Source organism: Rissa tridactyla, chromosome 1, assembly GCF_028500815.1.
Source record: "Rissa tridactyla isolate bRisTri1 chromosome 1, bRisTri1.patW.cur.20221130, whole genome shotgun sequence".
NCBI lineage: Eukaryota > Metazoa > Chordata > Aves > Charadriiformes > Laridae > Rissa > Rissa tridactyla.
Genome location: NC_071466.1, coordinates 11,313,849 through 11,333,864, shown reverse-complemented (window position 1 = coordinate 11,333,864; position 20,016 = coordinate 11,313,849). Strand labels below are relative to the sequence as shown.

The 20,016-nt window shown below is 49.1% G+C and overlaps 1 protein-coding gene across 1 annotated transcript in view; it reads right to left on the bottom strand.

Annotated features, from left to right (window-relative positions):
* Positions 1–20,016, bottom strand: part of LOC128902256 (neuronal acetylcholine receptor subunit alpha-10-like) — a 36,974-nt gene that overhangs the window by 1,146 nt on the left and 15,812 nt on the right. The window contains 3 exon segments of the mRNA XM_054184869.1: positions 1,409–1,504; positions 6,916–7,174; positions 7,540–7,691. Of these exon segments, the coding sequence (XP_054040844.1) occupies positions 1,409–1,504; positions 6,916–7,174; positions 7,540–7,691 (507 nt within the window).

Here is a 20,016-nt window from a genome sequence, read left to right as displayed (position 1 = left end):
AATGTGACACCCATCCACAAGAAGGGTCGGAAGGAGGATCCGGGGAACTACAGGCCAGTCAGTCTGACCTCGGTGCCTGGGAAGGTCATGGAACAGATCCTCCTCAGTGCCATTACACGGCACATGCAGGAGAACAGGGTGATCAGGCCCAGTCAGCATGGGTTTGTGAAGGGCAGGTCATGCCTATCAAACCTAATATCCTTCTACGATAAGGTGACCCACTTAGTGGATGAGGGAAAAGCTGTGGATGTTATCTACTTGGATTTTTGCAAAGCTTTTGACACCGTTTCCCACAGCATTCTCCTGGAGAAACTGGCTGCTCATGGCCTGGACAGGTGTACTCTTCGCTGGGTAAAAAACTGGCTGGATGGCCGTGCCCAGAGAGTGGTGGTAAATGGAGTTAAATCCAGTTGGTGTCCGGTCACAAGTGGTGTCCCCCAGGGCTCGGTGCTGGGGCCGGTTCTCTTTAATATCTTTATCAATGATCTGGATGAGGGGATCGAATGCACCCTCCGTAAGTTTGCAGATGACACTAAGCTGGGCGGGCGTGTTGATCTGCTTGAGGGGAGGTTGGCTCTGCAGAGGGATGTGGACAGGCTGGACCGATGGGCTGAGACCAATGGTATGAGGTTCAACAAGGCCAAGTGCCGGGTCCTGCACTTGGGTCACAACAACCCCATGCAGCGCTACAGGATTGGGGCAGAGTGGCTCGAAAGCAGCCCGTCAAAAAGGGACCTGGGGGTGTTGGTTGACAGCCGGTTGAATAGGAGCCAGCAGTGTGCCCAGGTGGCCAAGAAGGCCAACAGCATCCTAGCCTGTATCAGGAATAGCGTGGTGAGCCGGACTAGGGAAGTGATCATCCCCCTGTACTCGGCACTGGTGAGGCCCCACCTCGAGTACTGCGTTCAGTTTTGGGCCCCTCGCTACAAGAGGGACATTGAGGTGTTGGAGCGTGTCCAGAGAAGGGCTACAAAGCTGGTGAGGGGTCTGGAGGACAAACCTTATGAAGAACGACTGAGGGAGCTGGGGTTGTTTAGCCTGGAGAAGAGGAGGCTGAGGGGAGACCTTCTCGCTCTCTGCAACTCCCTGAAAGGAGGTTGGAGAGAGATGGGGGCTGACCTCTTCTCCCTGGTGACAAGTGATAGGATGAGAGGAAACGGGTTCAAGTTATGTCAGGGGAGGTTTAGATTGGATATTAGGAAACATTTTTTCACTGAAAGGGTTATTTAAACATTGGAATAGGCTGCCCAGGGAGGTGGTGGATTCACCATCCCAGGAGGTGTTTAAAAAAAAGGGTAGATGGGGCACTTAGGGACATGTTTAGAAGTGGCTTTTGTCAGGGTAGGTTAAAGGTTGGACTTGATGATCTTAAAGGTCCCTTCCAACCTCAGCGATTCTATGATTCTATGTAGAAGGAGGCGCGGCGGCAGAGGAGCAGCGTGTAGGTGACATCAGGGTAGGGCTCGGAGCAGCAGCCGTAGGTGATGACGTTCCTCGTGGCCGGTGTTATAGATTGTGGCCCAATAATTGACAGGAACCAGTCCAATTAATCAAATTAGTTTATTAAGCAAGCGGCAGCAAGCAAAACAGCGCTGGGCGGCCGGGGAGTCTTTGCTCCGCCAACGGCGCACAGCCACTTCCCGAAAGTAGTTGATTATATACTCTTCTGGTTCCCGTATATGTGTCAATCCTGGTATATTCTGTGTCTGAGCGACGTGTTGCTAGGGGGTCGGTCTTGTCCCGCCTCCTGATGGTGGTGGGGCTGAAGGCTCCTCATCTTTATCAGTGTCCTTGGGGAGACTCTTTTCAGCTTATCTCACAACTTAGCTCTTCCCTTTGAAGTGTTAAAACACACCAGATGCCTGTGATTTAGGCCTTGAGGTATCAAAGTGCCCCAGACAGCACACCGGATGCCTGTGATTTAGGCCTTGAGGTGTCAAAGTGCACCAGATAGCACGCTGGATGCCTGCGATTTAAGTATGTGAAGAGTGGAAACAGTGTAAGTTTTCACCAGCCTTTAAGAAAGCCTGATTTGATTAACAAACATGATTCTATTTATTACAATCCCCCCCCCCCTTTTTTTTTTTTTTATTTACCATTTTGTTCATCAAATCTTTGGAGTTCAGCGTGACTTAAAGCTAATGTTTCTTCTATTGCTGGTTCCTGATCTAATGACTCGTATTTAGCCCTGAGAAGCATTAAATGGGCAGCTTCCAGTCTGCCCTTTACAATTTCAATTACTCTGTTCAATATACAAGGGCCAAATGTTAATCCCAAAATTAATAGTAGCATAGGTCCCGCAATGGTAGACAATAGCGTAGTCATCCATGGGGAATAATTGAACCAGGATTCATACCAACTTTGCTGTGCTTCTCTTTCTTTCTTTCTTTTTTCTAATCCTTCTCGTAGTTTTGTCATGGTGTCTCTAACTACTCCAGTGTGATCTGCATATACGCAGCATTCCTCATCCAGAGCAACACACAACCCCCCTTGCTGTGCAAACAATAAGACACCTACAAGATTTAGTAAAATTAAAATTAGAGTGTGGCGAGAAGGGTGGAAACCCGGCCGGCTAATAAGTTTAGTTTGAACACTCACTCCAATTACCCAGTCCTTTTCAGTGCTATCACTCCTCCCGGGGCATTTCGTGCGATTCCCTTGGTTAACGCTGAGGCAGTCCTCCCAGTGTCTTTGTACAGTCCCACTCTTTGGGTTCTGTTCTCCACAGCTTTGTACTCCTCTGCCTCGCTCGTCAACTCGGTTGCTTTGAGCCACGAGGGGTATCATCTTCTCGGCAGCAGGGGTAGTCTTCAGGGACTGCATCGATTCCAAAATCCTTCCAACACTCATAACATGGGAATTCGTCTGATTCCTTTCCACAAGTTATACAGTCCTCCCGAGTTCTTTTAGTCTGGATCACCATTAATGCCGCTCTTTTTGCTTCTTGATCAGCAAGATTGTTTCCTCTGACTAATGGGCTTAATCCTTTTTGGTGTCCTTTTAAATGTACTACGGCTATTCCCGCTGGTCCTCGTAATGCTTGTAAGACCTGGATTATTAATTCCTGGTGTATTAATCCTTTTCCTTGAGAATTTATTAAACCCCTTTCTTCCCAAATTTTTCCAAAAGTATGCACTACGCCAAAGGCATATTTTGAATCCGTATATATGGTTCCAATTTTACCTTTTAAAAGTTGCAAGGCTCTTAATACAGCATATAGTTCACAAGCCTGTGCAGACCAACTAGGACTCAGAGGTCCTGATTCTATTACACTAAATGTTTTCCCATCAATGATTGCAAATGCTGATTTTCTCTTTCCTTCAACTACCCGGGATGATCCATCTACAAATAGCTTTTCTCCTTCTCCAAGTTCTTCCTCATCTAAATCTGGTCTGATTTTTGTTTGCTCCTCAATGTTGTAAAGACAATCATGATTTATTTTGTCACTCGGCTCCCCATACAAAAACTGTGCTGGATTCTGCACGCTTGTTACCTCGAGTTCCAGTTTGGGAGAGGAAATTAGGATGCCTTTATATTTTAGGAGCCGGGGCATCTGTTATCCATTTGTCAGCTTTTTGTTGCAAAATTCCCCTGATGTTGTGAGGTGATAATACCCTCAATTCTCCTCCAAAGGTAATTTTATGGGCTTCCTCTACCAAAAGGGCTGCGGCTACTACCACTTGAAGGCAGGTAGGCCAACCCCTACTTACAGGGTCCAGGAGTTTAGATAAGTATCCCACAGGTTTCTTTCTTCCTGCCCATTCTTGTGCTAATACCCCAAATGCGGTCCCTTCATCAACATTGATAAATAGATAAAATGGTTTCTTTACATCTGGCAGGCTCAAAACTGGGGCATTTACTAAATCAGTTTTTAGTGTTTCTAATTGTTTATCATCATCCTCCGACCATTTCAATAATCCATCCTTAGTTAATTTGGTATAGAGGAACTTCACCTTTTTGCTATAGTTCTCAATCCATTGCCTGCAATAGCCAAAGAGACCTAATAATTGCCTAACCTGTCTTTTAGTTCTAGGAGCCGGTAATGACAATATGCCATTCACCCTTTCGGGGTCTAATTTCTTAGTTCCCTTGCTTAGTCTGTGTCCCAGATATTTTACTTCTTTCTCAACAAATTGTAGTTTTGATTTTGATACCTTCAATCCTTGTAAACTCAAAAAATTTAGTAACTTAATACTTTCCTGCCTCACTTTTTCTTCGCTATCACCAGCTAGGAGCAAATCATCCACAGATTGGACCAGTGTGACTCCTTCACTTAACTCATACCCCTTCAGGATTTGTTCTAAGGCTTGTCCGAACAAGTTCGGAGATTCGGTAAACCCTTGGGGCAATACCGTCCGCCGTAATTGTTTCCGATGGTTATCTGGGTCTTCCCATTCAAAAGCAAAGTAATCTCGGCAATCTTCTTTGAGAGGGCATGCCCAGAATGCATCCTTCAGATCTATTACACTATACCATTGATTATCGGGCCCTATTTGACTCAGGAGGGTGTGTGGATTCGCCACCACCGGGAATCTAGCTATTGTTCTCTGGTTAATTTCTCATAAGTCATGTACTAACCTATATTTTCCATCTGGCTTTTTTTTTTGTTTTTTTTTTTTTGTTTGTTTTTTTTTTTTTTTTTCAGGCAGGATGGGAGTATTAAAAGGAGACATACAGGGTTCTAGCAACCCCTTTTCAAGTAATCTTTGGATCTCAGGTCTCAAACCTAGCCTCCCTTCTCTAGGAAGGGGGTATTGTTTTATTCTGACTGGTATTTCTGGGTTCCTTATTGTTACTGAAAAGGGTTCAATATCTAACTTACCTACTGTTTCCGGGGTGTACCAGACTTCAGGATTTATTTTCTCTTCATCTATTACTTGTAAGGGACACAGTTTAATTTTTTTTAGTGTTTCATTTTTTACTTCTAAGCCAATTCCTAATTCAATCATCAAATCTCGGCCCAATAAATTATAGTCTGCTTCAGGCATGAGTAGCAGGGACCCCACCCCTACCTTAGAATGGGTTTCAAAAAACACATCCTTTATTACGGGTATTCCAAAAGGTTCTCCTTTTGCTCCAATAACCTGTGTAGTCGCCGAGGATATTTTACATCCTTGGGGCAATTTTTGAACGGTAGATCTTTCTGCTCCCGAGTCCACGAGGAACTCAATTTCTTGTTGCTGGGGACCCACTTTTAGTTTTATCAAGGGCTCTCGTGTTTTTTTTTTTTGTTTTTTTTGTTTTTTTTTCCTCGGGTTCCCAGCAAATAGAGCCCCTGACACCCCTAGTCTTTGAACATTTTCTCATCCATCATTCTCTTTCTGCAGTCCTTTTTAACATGCCCTTTTCCTCCACAATAAAAACAAACCACAGTTCCCCATTCTCTCCCTCTTAAAGGTTTTCGGGTCTCCTGTCTTATCTGGCGAGCTTCAAACCCTTTTCCAGGCGTTGACGTCCTTTGCCCTTCTCTGACTGCAGCTACCAACATTCTGGCTTGTTTCTTATGTATTTCCTCCTCCCTGCGGACATACACTTTCTGGGCTTCCCTTAACAATTCATCCAAACCCCTATCCTGCCAATCCTCCACTTTCTCCAGCTTCTTTCTAATGTCCGTCCATGATTTAGCTACAAATTGGTTTTTTTCCTACCCCCCTGTTTCTTCTCTCTCAAGTGATATAGATTTACTCTAGTCTCTGACCTTATCCACAAGTGTGCATATTCACTCTCCTCCAGGCTAAAGGGTTCCTTAGAATTAACATAAATATGTAAAGCCTGGCATATCCAATCTTCAAAGGACCCAAAAACGGGCCAATACAGGTGGTCACTTCTAATTTGTTTCCCACCCCAAACTTCCATACAATAACGTATCATTTTTGCTTTATCCTTACCCTGCCTAGAAGGGTAATCATCCCAATATTCAATCATTAATCCTAACGAACTGTCTGGCGGTATCTGGGGTAACGTAACCTTAGGCACCGACCCACCCATGGGATCAGAAGGCTTGCTTTTCTTCTGTCCCATCTTCCGGAGTGCCTTCACACACGCACACAATCTTTTCCCCCTGTTCGTGGCCCAGTCCCTCGCGGGAGATGGGAACCGCACTACTAAGGGGTCCGCACTTGCTTCGTCCTCAAGTGGACGTCTCACACAGGCACACTCCAGGATACCCAACGCCAACCGAACGGATCACCGGCCTATACTTACTCACTCCTGAGTCTTCGTTCGGGTCTTCGTGCACAAAGTTTACGGGGTTGCCGGCTTTTATTTGCTTGCTGCCGAATTTCGAGTTCGTCGGTAGAGCTTTTGGGTGTAAAAACCCCCAACAGGGGCCGCTTACTCAGCGGGGCGCCCCCCTGTGAGGTTTACAGCCAAATTGCCTCTATCCGAGTTACGGCACCAAATTTGTTATAGATTGTGGCCCAATAATTGACAGGAACCAGTCCAATTAATCAAATTAGTTTATTAAGCAAGCGGCAGCAAGCAAAACAGCGCTGGGCGGCCGGGGAGTCTTTGCTCCGCCAACGGCGCACAGCCACTTCCCGAAAGTAGTTGATTATATACTCTTCTGGTTCCCGTATATGTGTCAATCCTGGTATATTCTGTGTCTGAGCGACGTGTTGCTAGGGGGTCGGTCTTGTCCCGCCTCCTGATGGTGGTGGGGCTGAAGGCTCCTCATCTTTATCAGTGTCCTTGGGGAGACTCTTTTCAGCTTATCTCACAACTTAGCTCTTCCCTTTGAAGTGTTAAAACACACCAGATGCCTGTGATTTAGGCCTTGAGGTATCAAAGTGCACCAGATAGCACGCTGGATGCCTGCGATTTAAGTATGTGAAGAGTCGAAACAGTGTAAGTTTTCACCAGCCTTTAAGAAAGCCTGATTTGATTAACAAACATGATTCTATTTATTACAGCCGGCATGCCCAGCGTCTCCCACTCCACGTTCTCCACGAAGTCCGTCAGGTCCCCGGTGCCCAGCCAGTTGCGGAGGTCGATCTGGTTCCCGTTGTAGGTCCAGGAGCCGAAGGTGAGGCGGCACCGCTGCCCGTCAAAGGGGAAGTAGGAGACATCCACCTTGCAGGAGCTCTTGGTGATGGCGGGTGTGTCCCACGTGATGTGCCCGTCGGAGCGCAGCACCACGTTGGTCTCCACCGAGCCGCCAAAGCCGTCGTCGGTGCTGGGGGAGGGATCGCTGTGGGGCCAGGATGGCCCCGAGCCCCACGTGGGGCAAGGGTCTGCGGGGCCGGGGCCGAGCACTGGTCCCCAACCCCGTGTCCCCTCCCCACGTCACCCCCAGGAAGAGGGGGCTCGCTGCCCCTGGTCACCCCCGTGGTGGCACATCCCAGCTGCCAGGTGGGTGGCACACCAGGCTGATGCCAGCACCTCCTGCCGCCGCCTTCTCACCCAGTCGAGGTGACCGTCTCCCCACATCCCCCACACCAGGACCCCCCCTGCTCCCCGTTGGCAACACCCCCAGCCCCAGCCTCAGCCCCCCCAGCTCTGGGAGCAGCCGAGGGGTGGGGGAGGGCGAGCAGCACCCACTCGTTGTAGAGGATGATGATGTGCGGCCGCCAGACGTAGCTGCTGGGGATGCGGATGCTGTCGATGCCGCCGTAAGCGTCCTTGTCCCAGGCGAGGTGGGCGTCCAGCCAGGCCTGACGGACCCACAGGTAGGAGGTGAGGACCTGGTTCACCTTGTCCTGCCGAGGGCAGAGGGTGGGGGACGGGGACAGGGACAGACCTCGCTGCCCCCCTGTGGAATAAATACTACATTGGCTAAAAACACAAAAGTACAGCATTGTTCACACAGGAAGGAAAAGTAGAAAATCAAGAGGCTTCTGAGGGAGAAAACAGCTGCAGCTGGCATGAAGAATACAACACCTGTGGTTCCCTGATAAGCTACATGAGGTACGGGACGGGATGCAATTATTCCGCGGCTTTACCTTAGGATGTATAGCGGATACGGGAATGGGATGATACCAGGAAACAGATAAGCTGCCAATTAGCTGCCCGCTCCATACTCGGAGCCAACATTTTGCCAAATTTTGATGAAATGCTGTCCTTTGTGCGAACTTTGCTCGTTAGAATGTCATTATAATACCAAAACACATCTCCACCCCGAAGGCTACCCGCCTGCAAGGTGCAACCGCTCCTTCTTGAGCCTGCGCCCTGAGCTTCTCGTAAACTAGACCTTTAATTGTGAAGCGAGAAAAATTTACACCACTCATGATAAAAGTATGTATGACTAAAGTCACTCAAACTCCACCTCGAAGATAACAAATAGTAGAAAAATAGCCCGAGAGAGGGGGGATACCCAGGGAAGACACCATCGCAAAGAATTCCATCACTGGCTTCTGGGAGCAGGTGACGGGCTGAGCCTCTCTTCCCCCCATAGGGACGCCTTTGGGTAAGACCTAGATTATACCGAGGGCTTCCTCGGGAAACTTAGAAATTTCTCTAGAGACTCTCTTTTCTGCATGTATAGCCAGGCTGTATCGTTAGAACTTTGTCCCGCGTTTTGTAGATGTAACAATACTTTCATTTGCACGTGCTTTGCAGACAGTGTATTTATCACCGGCTGCCCTAAGAACCTATCTATCTGTTGCTTAAATAAACTGCACTTTTTGAAGTAGCTTGTCCTTTTGGTTTCTCACCGAACGCGGCCAAAGACTCGAGAGTGGCCGTGCTAGTTCATGAGCACGACTGGACTGAAGGTGCAGTCCAGTAGTAGTGTATCCATCCAGCCAGCCAGCCAGCCTGTCCAGGGCCCTCTGTAGAGCCTTCCTTCCCTCAAGCCAATCAACACTCCCACCTAGTTTGGTGTCGTCTGCAAACTTACTGAAGGTGCACACAATCCGCTCATCCAGATCATTGATAAAGATATTAAACAAAACTGGCCCCAAAACTGAGCCCTGAGGGACACCACTGGTGACCGGCTGCCAAGAGGATTTCACCCCACTAATCACAACTCTCTGGGCACGGCCATCCAGCCAGTTTTTAACCCAGCAAAGAGTACACTTGTCTATGCCAGGATTCGCCAGCTTCTCCAGGAGAATGCTGTGGGGGACGGTGTCAAAGGCCTTACCAAAGTCCAGAGAGACAACGTCCACAGCCTTCCCCGCATCCAGCAGGCGGCTCACATGGTCATAGAGAGAGATCAGGTTGTTAAGCAGGACCTCCCTTTCCTAAACCCATGCTGGCTGGCCCTGATTCCGTGGCTGCCCCGCACTTGCCGTGAGAGCTCACTCAAGATGATCCTCTCCATGATCTTCCCTGGTACCGACGTCAGGCTCACAGGCCCGTAGTTCCCCGGATCCTCCTTCCGACCCTTCTTGTAGATGGGCGTCACATTAGCCACCCTCCAGTCATCTGGTACCTGCCCTGTTGACCAGGATTGTTGATAAATGATGGAGAGAGGCGTGGTGAGCTCTCTCGCCAGCTCCCTGAGTACTCTTGGGTGAATCAGTCGGGACGGACAAACGACAAGACTCTCCTTGAAGAGTTAAGTTAAGCTCTCTCTTTATTACAAACTTGGCTTTCTTATATATCTAATCTTTTGTTCATGTGTTCTTTCTACGCATTAGCGTAGCTTCCTCAAATAATGTCTGCCCTAGGTTTGTCCATTGCGTTACACTAAATGCCGTAACCGACGTTACTTCTACTCCCTCTTCCTTTCCCCACAATAGCATTTTTCGCAAGGTCACTTCAGGGAGGATTACGCCCTGCCGCTTTAACAGCAGCGTCCATGTGGAGAGTACAGTCTGCTCTTCCTTAGTTAACTTCTCTCCCATGTCCCCAGTGGCTCACCTACTACAGGTGTCTTCTGAAATATGATCCGGATCCGTCAACAGCTCTGCCCGCTGTCTTCAGCTTCACTGGGCTCCGTCCCCACGACTATTTCCAGTCGTCTTCTTCCTCAGTATCACGTCGGGGTCACCAATTGTCGTTTCAGTCGGGACGGACAAACGACAAGACTCTCCTTGAAAAGTTAAGTTAAGCTCTCTCTTTATTACAAACTTGGCTTTCTTATATATCTAATCTTTTGTTGACACTCCGTTCACGTGTTCTTTCTACGCTTTCAATTGGTTAGGTTACATAGCACACGCGCTCGTAGCTACAATACGATTGGTTATTGAAATCCTGTTCGCATTGCTCAAAATCTGGCTTCCTCACAGCCTAACTCTCCTTCTTCTCTGAAGCGATCTTCTTCTTTCTCCTTTTTGTTACCTTGCCCTTATATGACGCAACTCGCGGCCTTCTTACGGCTACACTGCAATCTCTATCTCTTCTGTCAAAGGGTCTACGGGCCCGCCGCATCCCCCAACATGTATGTTATTGCATGCCTTAGTAGACTGCTCTGTGTTATGCCCTGCGAGACTAAAATGAACCCAGCAGAAGCGGTCTCCTGAGCAAGGGGGTGCAATATGGGAAAGCAACGGCAGATCGGCGAGGAGGATTGTAAATACACTCAAGGGACTCGCACCTGGGTGCTGGAAAACACATATATCACACCAATCGTTATTCAGTCTCGGGTGCTGGCAAGAAAAACGTTTGGATGACATAAGCCTGTGATGGACTCACAGACACCTCATCTAGCTGCTTGAGAATCTTGGCCTGTTGTGGAAGAAGATCAAAGCACAGTACCAGCAAGAACAGGGAGTCCGCATGCGCTCTTGCTAACGAGGACTCTTTTGCTGCCAAGGATTCGTGATAACAAGGACTCTCTTGCTGCCAAGGATAAGTTTAACAATGCTACTAGTACCGCTATTTCTGAGTTGTTGCTGGATGTAGATAGTATTCGATATGCGATGTTGCAAAACAGAACTGCTACTGATTTTTTGCTTTCAGCTCACAGACATGGTTGTCAAGATTTTAAAGGACTGCATTGTATGAATCTAAGTGACCACTCCAAATCCATCCATGCCCAGTTGCAGGAACTGCACCGACCGAACCAGCAACTTGTGGAGACCACTGGGTGAAATCTCTTTGCTGGCTGGACTTGGGGGTGGGGTTGGTTGAAGCAAATTATACTCATTGCCTGTGTGGAAGGAATTTGTCTGTTATGTTTAGTATGCTGTTTGCCGTGTGTAATAAGCATTATACGATCAGTTGTAAATGCCGCTTTGCATCGTACCCTCGTACGAGTTGTAGAATATGTTGCTCTAAAAACTATGTGTGTATCCATGAGAACCCGACCTTCACAGAAGAAGCTAAGACGGGATTACAACAATGTAGTCACGTATCAGACAGCCGCTGTTAGCAAAGCTGGATCATGAGTTTGGTGAGACTCGCTGCATACGCTGGCCACGCGTGCAGCGACTCTGGCCTGTACTTTTCTACTCAGTCCAGTGCAGGAGAGTCTGGTGGGACTTGCTGCGTGCACTGGCCACGCGTGCAGTGACTCTAGCCTGTACTTCTCCACTCAATCCAGTGCAGGATATAAGGGGGCTGTCTCGGGTCAGAGACGGGGAGAGAGACATGAGCGAGGGGGAGAGAGACATGAGCGCACTTTGAAGATACAGGGGATGCCCTGAAGCACTGTGTCTGCCCCCGCCCCCCCCCATAAGTTCTATGTTCATTAACCCCAACAGCTCCGAAGGCATTACAGCATGTTGCAAGATAAGATATAGTCTACTACTGCTGCAAGACGCATTGAACACCTTCCTACAAGAATTTCAACTTTATGCCCTGATAGGACAGTGGGATGATGCACTCGCAAAGAGCCTGACTGCACTAGAGTGGGTATTTTTGCCACATACCTTTTCAAAACCAGTAACTACGATGATTGAAATGTTACCGCGATTGTTTTTCCAGGGTCGTTTGTGCTGTCAGCAGCTTTCTGGAATGGATCCAAGCCACATACATGTCCCCACCAAAAAGGATGACCTTGACCCTTGGTTAGCACAAAGTCTTAACCTCCTTAGTACATTATATTGGGCAAATAAATTATTCTTTCCCCTGGCACAGACTATTACAGTCACTTTCACAAATTCCTTTACAGCCGCGCATCCTGCTAGCACCAAAGCCTCTTGATGGCACCTGTTCGGTGTTTGCAGATGGTTCAGGGACACAGTAAAGGCTTTGGACTTATTTCAACAGGAACTGCTAAATGTAGGCAGAATCTCAATGTGTTACTGGTATTGTTCAAAGACTTGAAGGAGCATTTCTAAAACAAGTAGAGAACCAATGGTTATTTAGTCTCTTACTGCAATTACTGTTGCTTTTATGAAAAAGACAGTTTCCTTATTTTATTGTCCAGATACGCTCTCATAGCTGTTTACTTGGCCCGTTAACTGAGGGAAACACAGTTGCGGATTATCACACTGTTGGTAACAACTCCCAACATTATGCAGCAAGCTAAAATGTCGCATGATTTTTTTTCATCAAAATGCGAAGGCATTGAGGAAGCAATTTTCTTTGACACAACAACAAGCACGTGATACTGTGTGAACGTGTGCCGGTTGTCAGCAGCTGGCTCCTCTGCCATCCTTTGCGGGGGTTAACCCGCGAGGGCTTACACCTGATGAACTTTGGCAATCCGATGTTACGCGCATTATGGAATTTGGACATGTTTCAGTTGATTTGTTTTCTCACTTTGTTGTAGCTACTGCTCATACAGGAGAGAAGGCTTGTGATGTTATTCGACGTTGGTTGCAATGCATCGCAGTCGTGGGAGTACCGAAAACTATAAAAACTGATAATGAACCAGCTTATGTGTCCGCTAAAGTACAGGTCTTTTTTTTTTTACAGATATGAGGTATTAAACATGTCACCAGTATTCCTCATTCCCCGACTGGGCAAGCAATTGTGGAGCGTATGCATCATACTTTAAAAACCATGCTTGCTAAACAAAAAAGGGGGAATCCCGTAGGTATGACACCTCAAGAGTGAGTGTATAAAACAACTCATGTTTTAAGTTTTCTAAACATGTCTTCTTTGTCATCCACAGCAGTAGAGCGACATTTTGTAAGAAGTGTTGAATGGCCTGAACAACCAAAGGTGTATTATAAGCACCCTAAATCGGGGTGCATGCTAACCACAGATAATACTGCAACAAATAGAAGTTGCGAGCAAGACAATTCTGTAATGATTTGTACTTCTCATCCGTCTCTTTGCTTCGGCTCAAAATGCAAGTATACAAGAATGTAATCAATCTTATTGTGTAAAGTTAACACGAGTAAGGTATAAAACAGCAGTAATATGGATAGGGAATCGGCAAAACGCATTAAAAACACGTCTTTCTCTGTATTGTGATTGGGAGTACAACTCTCGAAGACTTTGTGTTACATCTCTCCCCTGGAATACGTTGCTACATGGCTGAGAAATGGTTAAACACCATCTCCAAGGTGCTTTTGACATGTCGTTGCAAGAAAATATTCGTCCTTTACATGACCAGCTAAAAGCTCAAATACTAAACATTCAAGACTTAATGAACCGCAATGTATTTGAAATATTACAAAAGGATTTCTCGTGGGTAAATCCAAAGAAATTGGCTTTCTGGGCTAAGTTTAGGAATCTGGGTATTTATTGCCTTAGCAGGGTTCTTCTTGATTCTGTTTTTAATTGTGTTTAGTATGATATATAACCTGCTAAGAGCGTCACAACGAGTAGAAGCACGAGTCATGGCCACCTTGTTAATAAATGGTCTGGTGTTAAACAAAAAAGGGGGAGATGGGGCAGATCTACGAGCAGAGGCCTGCGTACGGCCAAAGACACAGTGAGCAGAGCACACAGTAAACACAGAGCCAAGAGAACAGTTCGTACCTTCACTCCATCCTGTGACGACCATATAACGTTCCCGAATCTCGGACAAAGAATAGGGCTAAGTATTCTTCCTTCGCTGGGAACAGCCATGGCATTGAATATGTTGAATAAGATAGGGTGTTGGGCAAGTAAACAGATAAACCTTACAACTGAAATCATATCTAGCTTGCTCACTGATGTTGATAGCATTCAGCATGCTACGTTGCAAAATCGAGCGGCTATTGATTTTTTGCTGTTAGCTCAGGGTCATGGATGTGAAGATTTTGAAGGTATGTGTTGCATGAACCTTTCCAACCACTCATCATCCATTCATAAGCAGTTGCGGGATCTGAAGGATAACATGTCCAAATTAAAAGTGGTCAAAAAGGTTTCGATGATTGGTTAAGCTCATGGGGTATAACGGGATGGTTATCAGATTTACTAAAGCAAGGGCTCATGCTATTGTTGGTTATATTACTATTGGTTATGGTAGCCTCGTGTGTTCTCCGCAAAGTGACTGACATGATAGAAAATGCCATGCATAAGGTCTGGCTGGCTCAAGAAGAAAAAGGGGGGATTGTAGGAATGTGTCTGAGAGAAAATGGTCACGTGAGCCAGCCTCCCTACTATGAGAGATTAGAGCAAGAGCAAAACAGGTGGTAGAAGATGGAATCAGTACATGGCAAAAACGGGAACTGAGAAGGCAGAAAACATGTTGTGCTAATGACTAAGCAATTTACTATGCGAATTCTTGTAACCAATCTGCTGTGTGAACGAACTGCATGGACAGCGCGTGGACAGCGTAACTAGCTAATCAGAAATAAGCGAGTCGCGTGTACGGCGACAACACAGGGTATAAAAGGTGATGATCTGTGCTTAATAAACGGCTTCTGTTGGTTCACATTGGATCGTCTGGAGGCCAGTTATTTCTCCTCACCTAGCCAGCCTCGGAGCAGATCTCTGGGCGGTAGTCTTAAATAGTCGTTTAGCCCTAAACAAGACCTGCAACGTATTCAAGAGACATAACACTAGGAACATGCTGGTTTGAGCATCCCAAGGATATTCAAAATTCTCAAAAGCTGTCATGCCTGACCCGAAGGAGAAAAGCCGTTTCCATCAGAGGTGACACGATAAGGGAATGACTGAGACAAAGAGGCTCCAGCAAAGGCTTGTAGAACATCTCTTATCACACAGACAAAAGGACAAAGTGATTCCTACTGGATTAGCGTCTGGAAGGGTAGTCATACATTTAACCAGGGCTAATGACATGGAGCAATTTTTTTACCAAAAAGGAAAGAAATCAACCAGTCAGATAATCCCTTTAGGTGTAGCATAAAGAGAAGCAAACAGCGGCAGGACATGCGGGAAGAATTTTAGGTGCCTCGCACAGACTGTAAACCCTGGAGTACCCAACCAACAGGAAAGAGGGGAGGGAAAAATTGGGCCGGGATTAGGAAATAAAAAGGTGTGGTGTTTCAAGAACGGAAAGTGTGCCTACTTGCTAGGTCACCCGCTCTTGCAAGAGCGTGAATAAAAATGTGCCTCCCAGAGGATTCTGCCTGAGCCTATTTCATTCGGACCGGAACTTATTTCTCCCACCATTCTGTGTGTCCAGAGAAGGGCAAGGGAGCTGCTGAGGGCTCTGGAGCACAGGCCCCGGCCCCGGCACCGGCCCGGCCCGGCCCACAGCGGCGGCTGATGGCGGCGCTCGGGGGTTCCCTCACAGGACGCGGCGGTGTTCCCCTGCCTCCGATTATTAACTGCTCCTAATTTTTCAGACAGGCAGAGATGATCTGTTACCGAGAATCCCAAGGGAGATCAAGAGAGACTTCTGGGGCCTTGGGATGACTAGGAAAGGGCTCAGGAGCGCAAGTCGTGTTCTCCTCTGTCGTTGCAGGCCCAGGGAAGGATGAGGAAAGCAACAGGAAGAGCCAGCAGATCAATACCTGGCTGCGAGCCTGGTGTCAGCGGCAGGACTTTGGGGTTTTTGATCACAGCATGGTTTGACAGGACAGCAGGCCTGTTGGAGACAGACGGGATACACCTGCCTCAAAAGGGGAAAAGGATCCTTGCACAGGAGTTGGCAGGGCTCATCAAAGGGGCTTTCAAGTAGATTTGAAGGGGGAAAGGGATGAATCCGGCAGCAGAGACACAAGGGTCGTTGATGGGTTAGAAGCTACAGCTGCGCCTGGGAATGGTCAGGTAGGAGTGAAGCCTTCTTCCAGCAAAAAGGTGTCAGGACCAGTAGGCCAGCTGAAGTGCTTCCACACCAATGCCTGCAGCATGGGCAAGAAAGAGGAGGAGCTGGAAGCCATTGTGCAGCAGGACAGCTATGACGTAGTCGCTGTCACGGAAACGTGGTGGGCTGACTCGCACGACTGGAGTGCTGCATTAGATGGCTACAAACCCTTCAGAAGGGACAGGCAAGGAAGGAGAGGAGGTGGGGTGGCCCTGTATGTTGGGGAGTGTTGTGAACATCGAGACCTTAATGATGGTAAACACTGGGGTTGAGTGTTTCTGGGTAAGAATGAGGGGGAGGGCCAACAAGGCTGATATGATGGTCTGTTATAGACTGCCCAACCAGGACAGAGAGGCAGGTGAAATATTCTGTAAGCAGGTGGGAGAAATCTCACGATTGCTGGCCCTTGCCCTGGTGGGAGACTTCAACCTACCAGATATCAGCTGGGAACACCATACAGCTGAGAGGGAAGAGTCTTGGAGGTTTCTGGGGTGTGTGGGGATAAATTCCTGACACAGCTGGTGAGGGAACGCACTAGGGAAGGAGCCCTGCTGGACCTGCTGTGTGTGAACAGAGAAGGACTTGTGGGGGATGTGATGTTGGAGGCCGTCTTGGGCACAGTGACCATGAAATGACAGAGTTTTTGATTCTTAGGGAAGCAAGGAAGGGTGCCAGCAGAACTGCCACCATGGGCTTCTGGAGGGGGGACTTTGGTCTTTTCAGGAGCCTGCTGGAGAGAGTCTTCCTCTAGGTTTGGCTCAACACCCAGAGGAGAAGTGAAAAACTGTCTTCTCAATGGAAGACGACAGCGAAGCTGAGCAGAGCCCCTGGGCTCACCTACCTGATGTCTGTCTGAGACGTGTCTTCCATTGGTCAGACGACAGGGACAGATGTAACGCTGCCTTGCTCTGTAAAAATGGAATTGGGCCCTGCACTCGGGATCCCTCCCTCCTCCACGAAAGATGAAACTGGAATTTGGACTACTGGGGGAAGCCCCGCCTTACCAAGAAAATACTCAATGGCTTTGGCTAGGCGGTTTTGTGATAAAACACATGGACGCGTGTGCGACGAGCGAGGGAAACAAGCAGTCGACTCAATATGAGTGATAAAGCAAGCTTCAGCTTTATTGCAGCTTCATCAGACTTTTATACTCTTATACTTAGATATGCCTATTTGTCTTACAACTATTGGCTGTGCGCTAAAGATTACATTATTCATACTCCTCCTACATGCAGTTTCTTGGGTCCAGGTTAGTTCCTGTTCTCTCACAGTCTACTTTCTCAAAGTTGTTTATCTGACTTAAGGAAGGTCAGCACGGCCTTCAGCATCTTTCTTATCAGCGTGACTCGGAATTCTCCATGCAGGCAGGCATAGCTTACTTCTGACAATCCTGCATGGCGCCGTGTCCGTTCTCATATAGCCATTCCTCAACACGGGTGACAATTTTTAACCAGATTGAGAAAAGGAGGACAGTCCCCGGAAGACATATGGCAGTAAAGGGGATTGTGAGTTCTTGGCCCACAGGTTGGAAGTTTTCCGGTGCAAAACCCAAGCAGGAGGCTGGAGGGCAACCGTGGTCATACTTCCCATTCCAAAGGCTGCAGATGGGTTATGCTGACGTGCCTCCTGTGGAAGGCGTTAAGCACCCGCTGGTAATCATGGATCAACCCTCAGGAGGAGTAGAAGCTTTTCCGACCAGGAAAGCTGATCCCCCAGGAATGGTCAAAGCACTTTTGTGGGAAATCATTCCCAGATACTGACTGAAATGAAACCAGAGGATCAGACAGGGGTTCTCATTTTTCAGCAGGAATACTAAATAATATCTATAAAAGTTCAGCCTGGAGAAGAGAAGATTGCGGGGAGACCTTGGAGCCCCTTCCAGCCCCTCAGGGGGCTCCAGGAAAGCTGGGGAGGGAGTCTGGATGAGGGAGGGGAGCCATGGGACGAGGGGGAAGGGGTATCCACTGCAAGAGGGGAGACTGAGCTGAGATCTGAGGCAGAAATTCTTGGCTGTGAGGGCGGTGAGCCCCTGGCCCAGGTTGCCCAGAGAAGCTGTGGCTGCCCCATCCCTGGAGGGGTTCAAGGCCAGGTTGTCCGGGGCTTGGAGCAAGCTGGGTTGGTGGGAGGTGTCCCTGCCCAGGGCAGGGGGTGGCACTGGGTGGCCTTTAGAGGTCCCTTCCCACCCAAACCATGCCCTGAAGGGGTGGGGCCCTTCTCCTTCTCTCCTCCTTCTCCCTCCCTTCTTGTTATGGTTTGAGAAACCCACCACAATTTCTTGTCCTTTAGACAACTACTCTCTCACCCGATGACCCCTCCCCACCCGGGAAGGGGAATTGGGGAAAAACAAGGAAACAGGAGGGTTGCAATAGAAATCGATTTAATAGGATAAAAATAAAGAATTAACATTAATAATGCTAAAGAAGCAGTGTCAATCCCGATATCAATATAAAATACCCAAGGACTACACCCAGCCCATTCCATCAGCAGGAAGCCGTGCACTCCCAGCAGGGGACAGCCAATGGGGGACACTGCGAGCGCTGCGGCTTCGGGAGGAAGGGAAGGGCTCAGGGCTCCGAGACTACGGCAAGGAGTTCTCTGGACGACCGCCATCACGGGAGAGTCGAACTACACAGCAGACTTTATAATTTATATCGAACGTGATGTTCATGCTATGAAATAGTCCTGTTGGCAGCTTGGGGCAAGTACCCTCCTTCTCTTGCTCTTCCTCATCCCTTGCTGAGTGTCGCCAAGGGGGGCTTTGACTGCCCCACGATGTCACAAAGCGGGCACGTAAACCCCGGCCACACTATAAATGGGGGACGCGGTCCCCACTGGAGCTGTCAGCGGATGCTGGGCACCGCAGTCTGGCATTGTCTGGGCAGACTGCAGCCTCGGCCTCTGACACCCCAGCAGTCTTGCGGGTCCCGTCACTGGGGACCCAGGAGGACACTGGGGAGCCGCATCGCGGTTCTGTGCTGGTGACTCGGAGCACCGCAGCCACACCGGAGTCGGTGCCATGGGGCGCTCTGACGCCGTGTCTCCCCTGGGCCCTCTCCTCCTGATTGTGATGGGGCTCAGCGTGTTCTCATCTGTGCTGCAGAGCAAGCGGCTTCAGGTAGGTGACTGTTGCACCACACTGTGCTGCGGCGTGGGGTGGCGAGGGATGGCGTGGGGTGGTGTGGGGTGCCGTGGGGGGCTGTGGTGTGGGACTGGGAGGTGCTCCCGTCTCACACAGCTCCTCGGAACCTTGCAGAAGTGGTTTAAGAAGAAGAAGAAGAAGCGTCGGACAAGGAAGACAAGAGCCCGGACAGAGAAGCAGAGCGGTGAGTGGCACCAGCATGGAGCACCCTGCAAATGGCCTACACCCCACGGCAGCCCTGAGCCGGGGCTGTGCCGGCAGCTGCTGGCCGCTCACTCTGTCTCCTCCCTCCGCAGCTTCTCAGCCAGTGGATGGAGGAGTGGAGAAATCCCGGCCCAAGCAGGAGAAGCGGCGAGTGTGGGGGAGACCCCAGATGCTGCCCCAGACCCTCACCCCGTGCCCTGCCCCTGCCTGCGCTGGGCAGCCCTGCCCACCGGCCAAGGAGGGGTGCTGCCCGCGGGTCCCGCTGGGGTCTGGGGTGCAGCGGGGTCTCTTTCTCCTCCTCTGCAGGGCGAGTGCGGAGGCCTTGAACAGGAAGCCCCCCTCCCCATGGGCCCCGCTGGCCACCATGAACACAATGACAGACAGAGGCTGCTCTTCCTTCAGCTCCCTCTACTCCTTCCCGGAGCCCTGGCCTGGTGCGATGGCGGAGCTGGCAGCACTCAACCGCTCAGGACCGTGCCATCCCCCCAGGGCTGTCAAGGGGAGGGTGGAGGAGCCAGGGCCAGCCCTCTGCCAGGAGCCCCCACTGGAAATGCCTACAAGGACCAAGCAAGAGCCGGTCCCCAGGGAAAGCAGGGACAGGGCGCAGAGCCCTGTGCACACGCAGCCTTCACCCTGCAGCCCCCCAGCCATGGCCACGGACCAAGGGGAGCTGATCATGGAGCTCCTCCGCTGT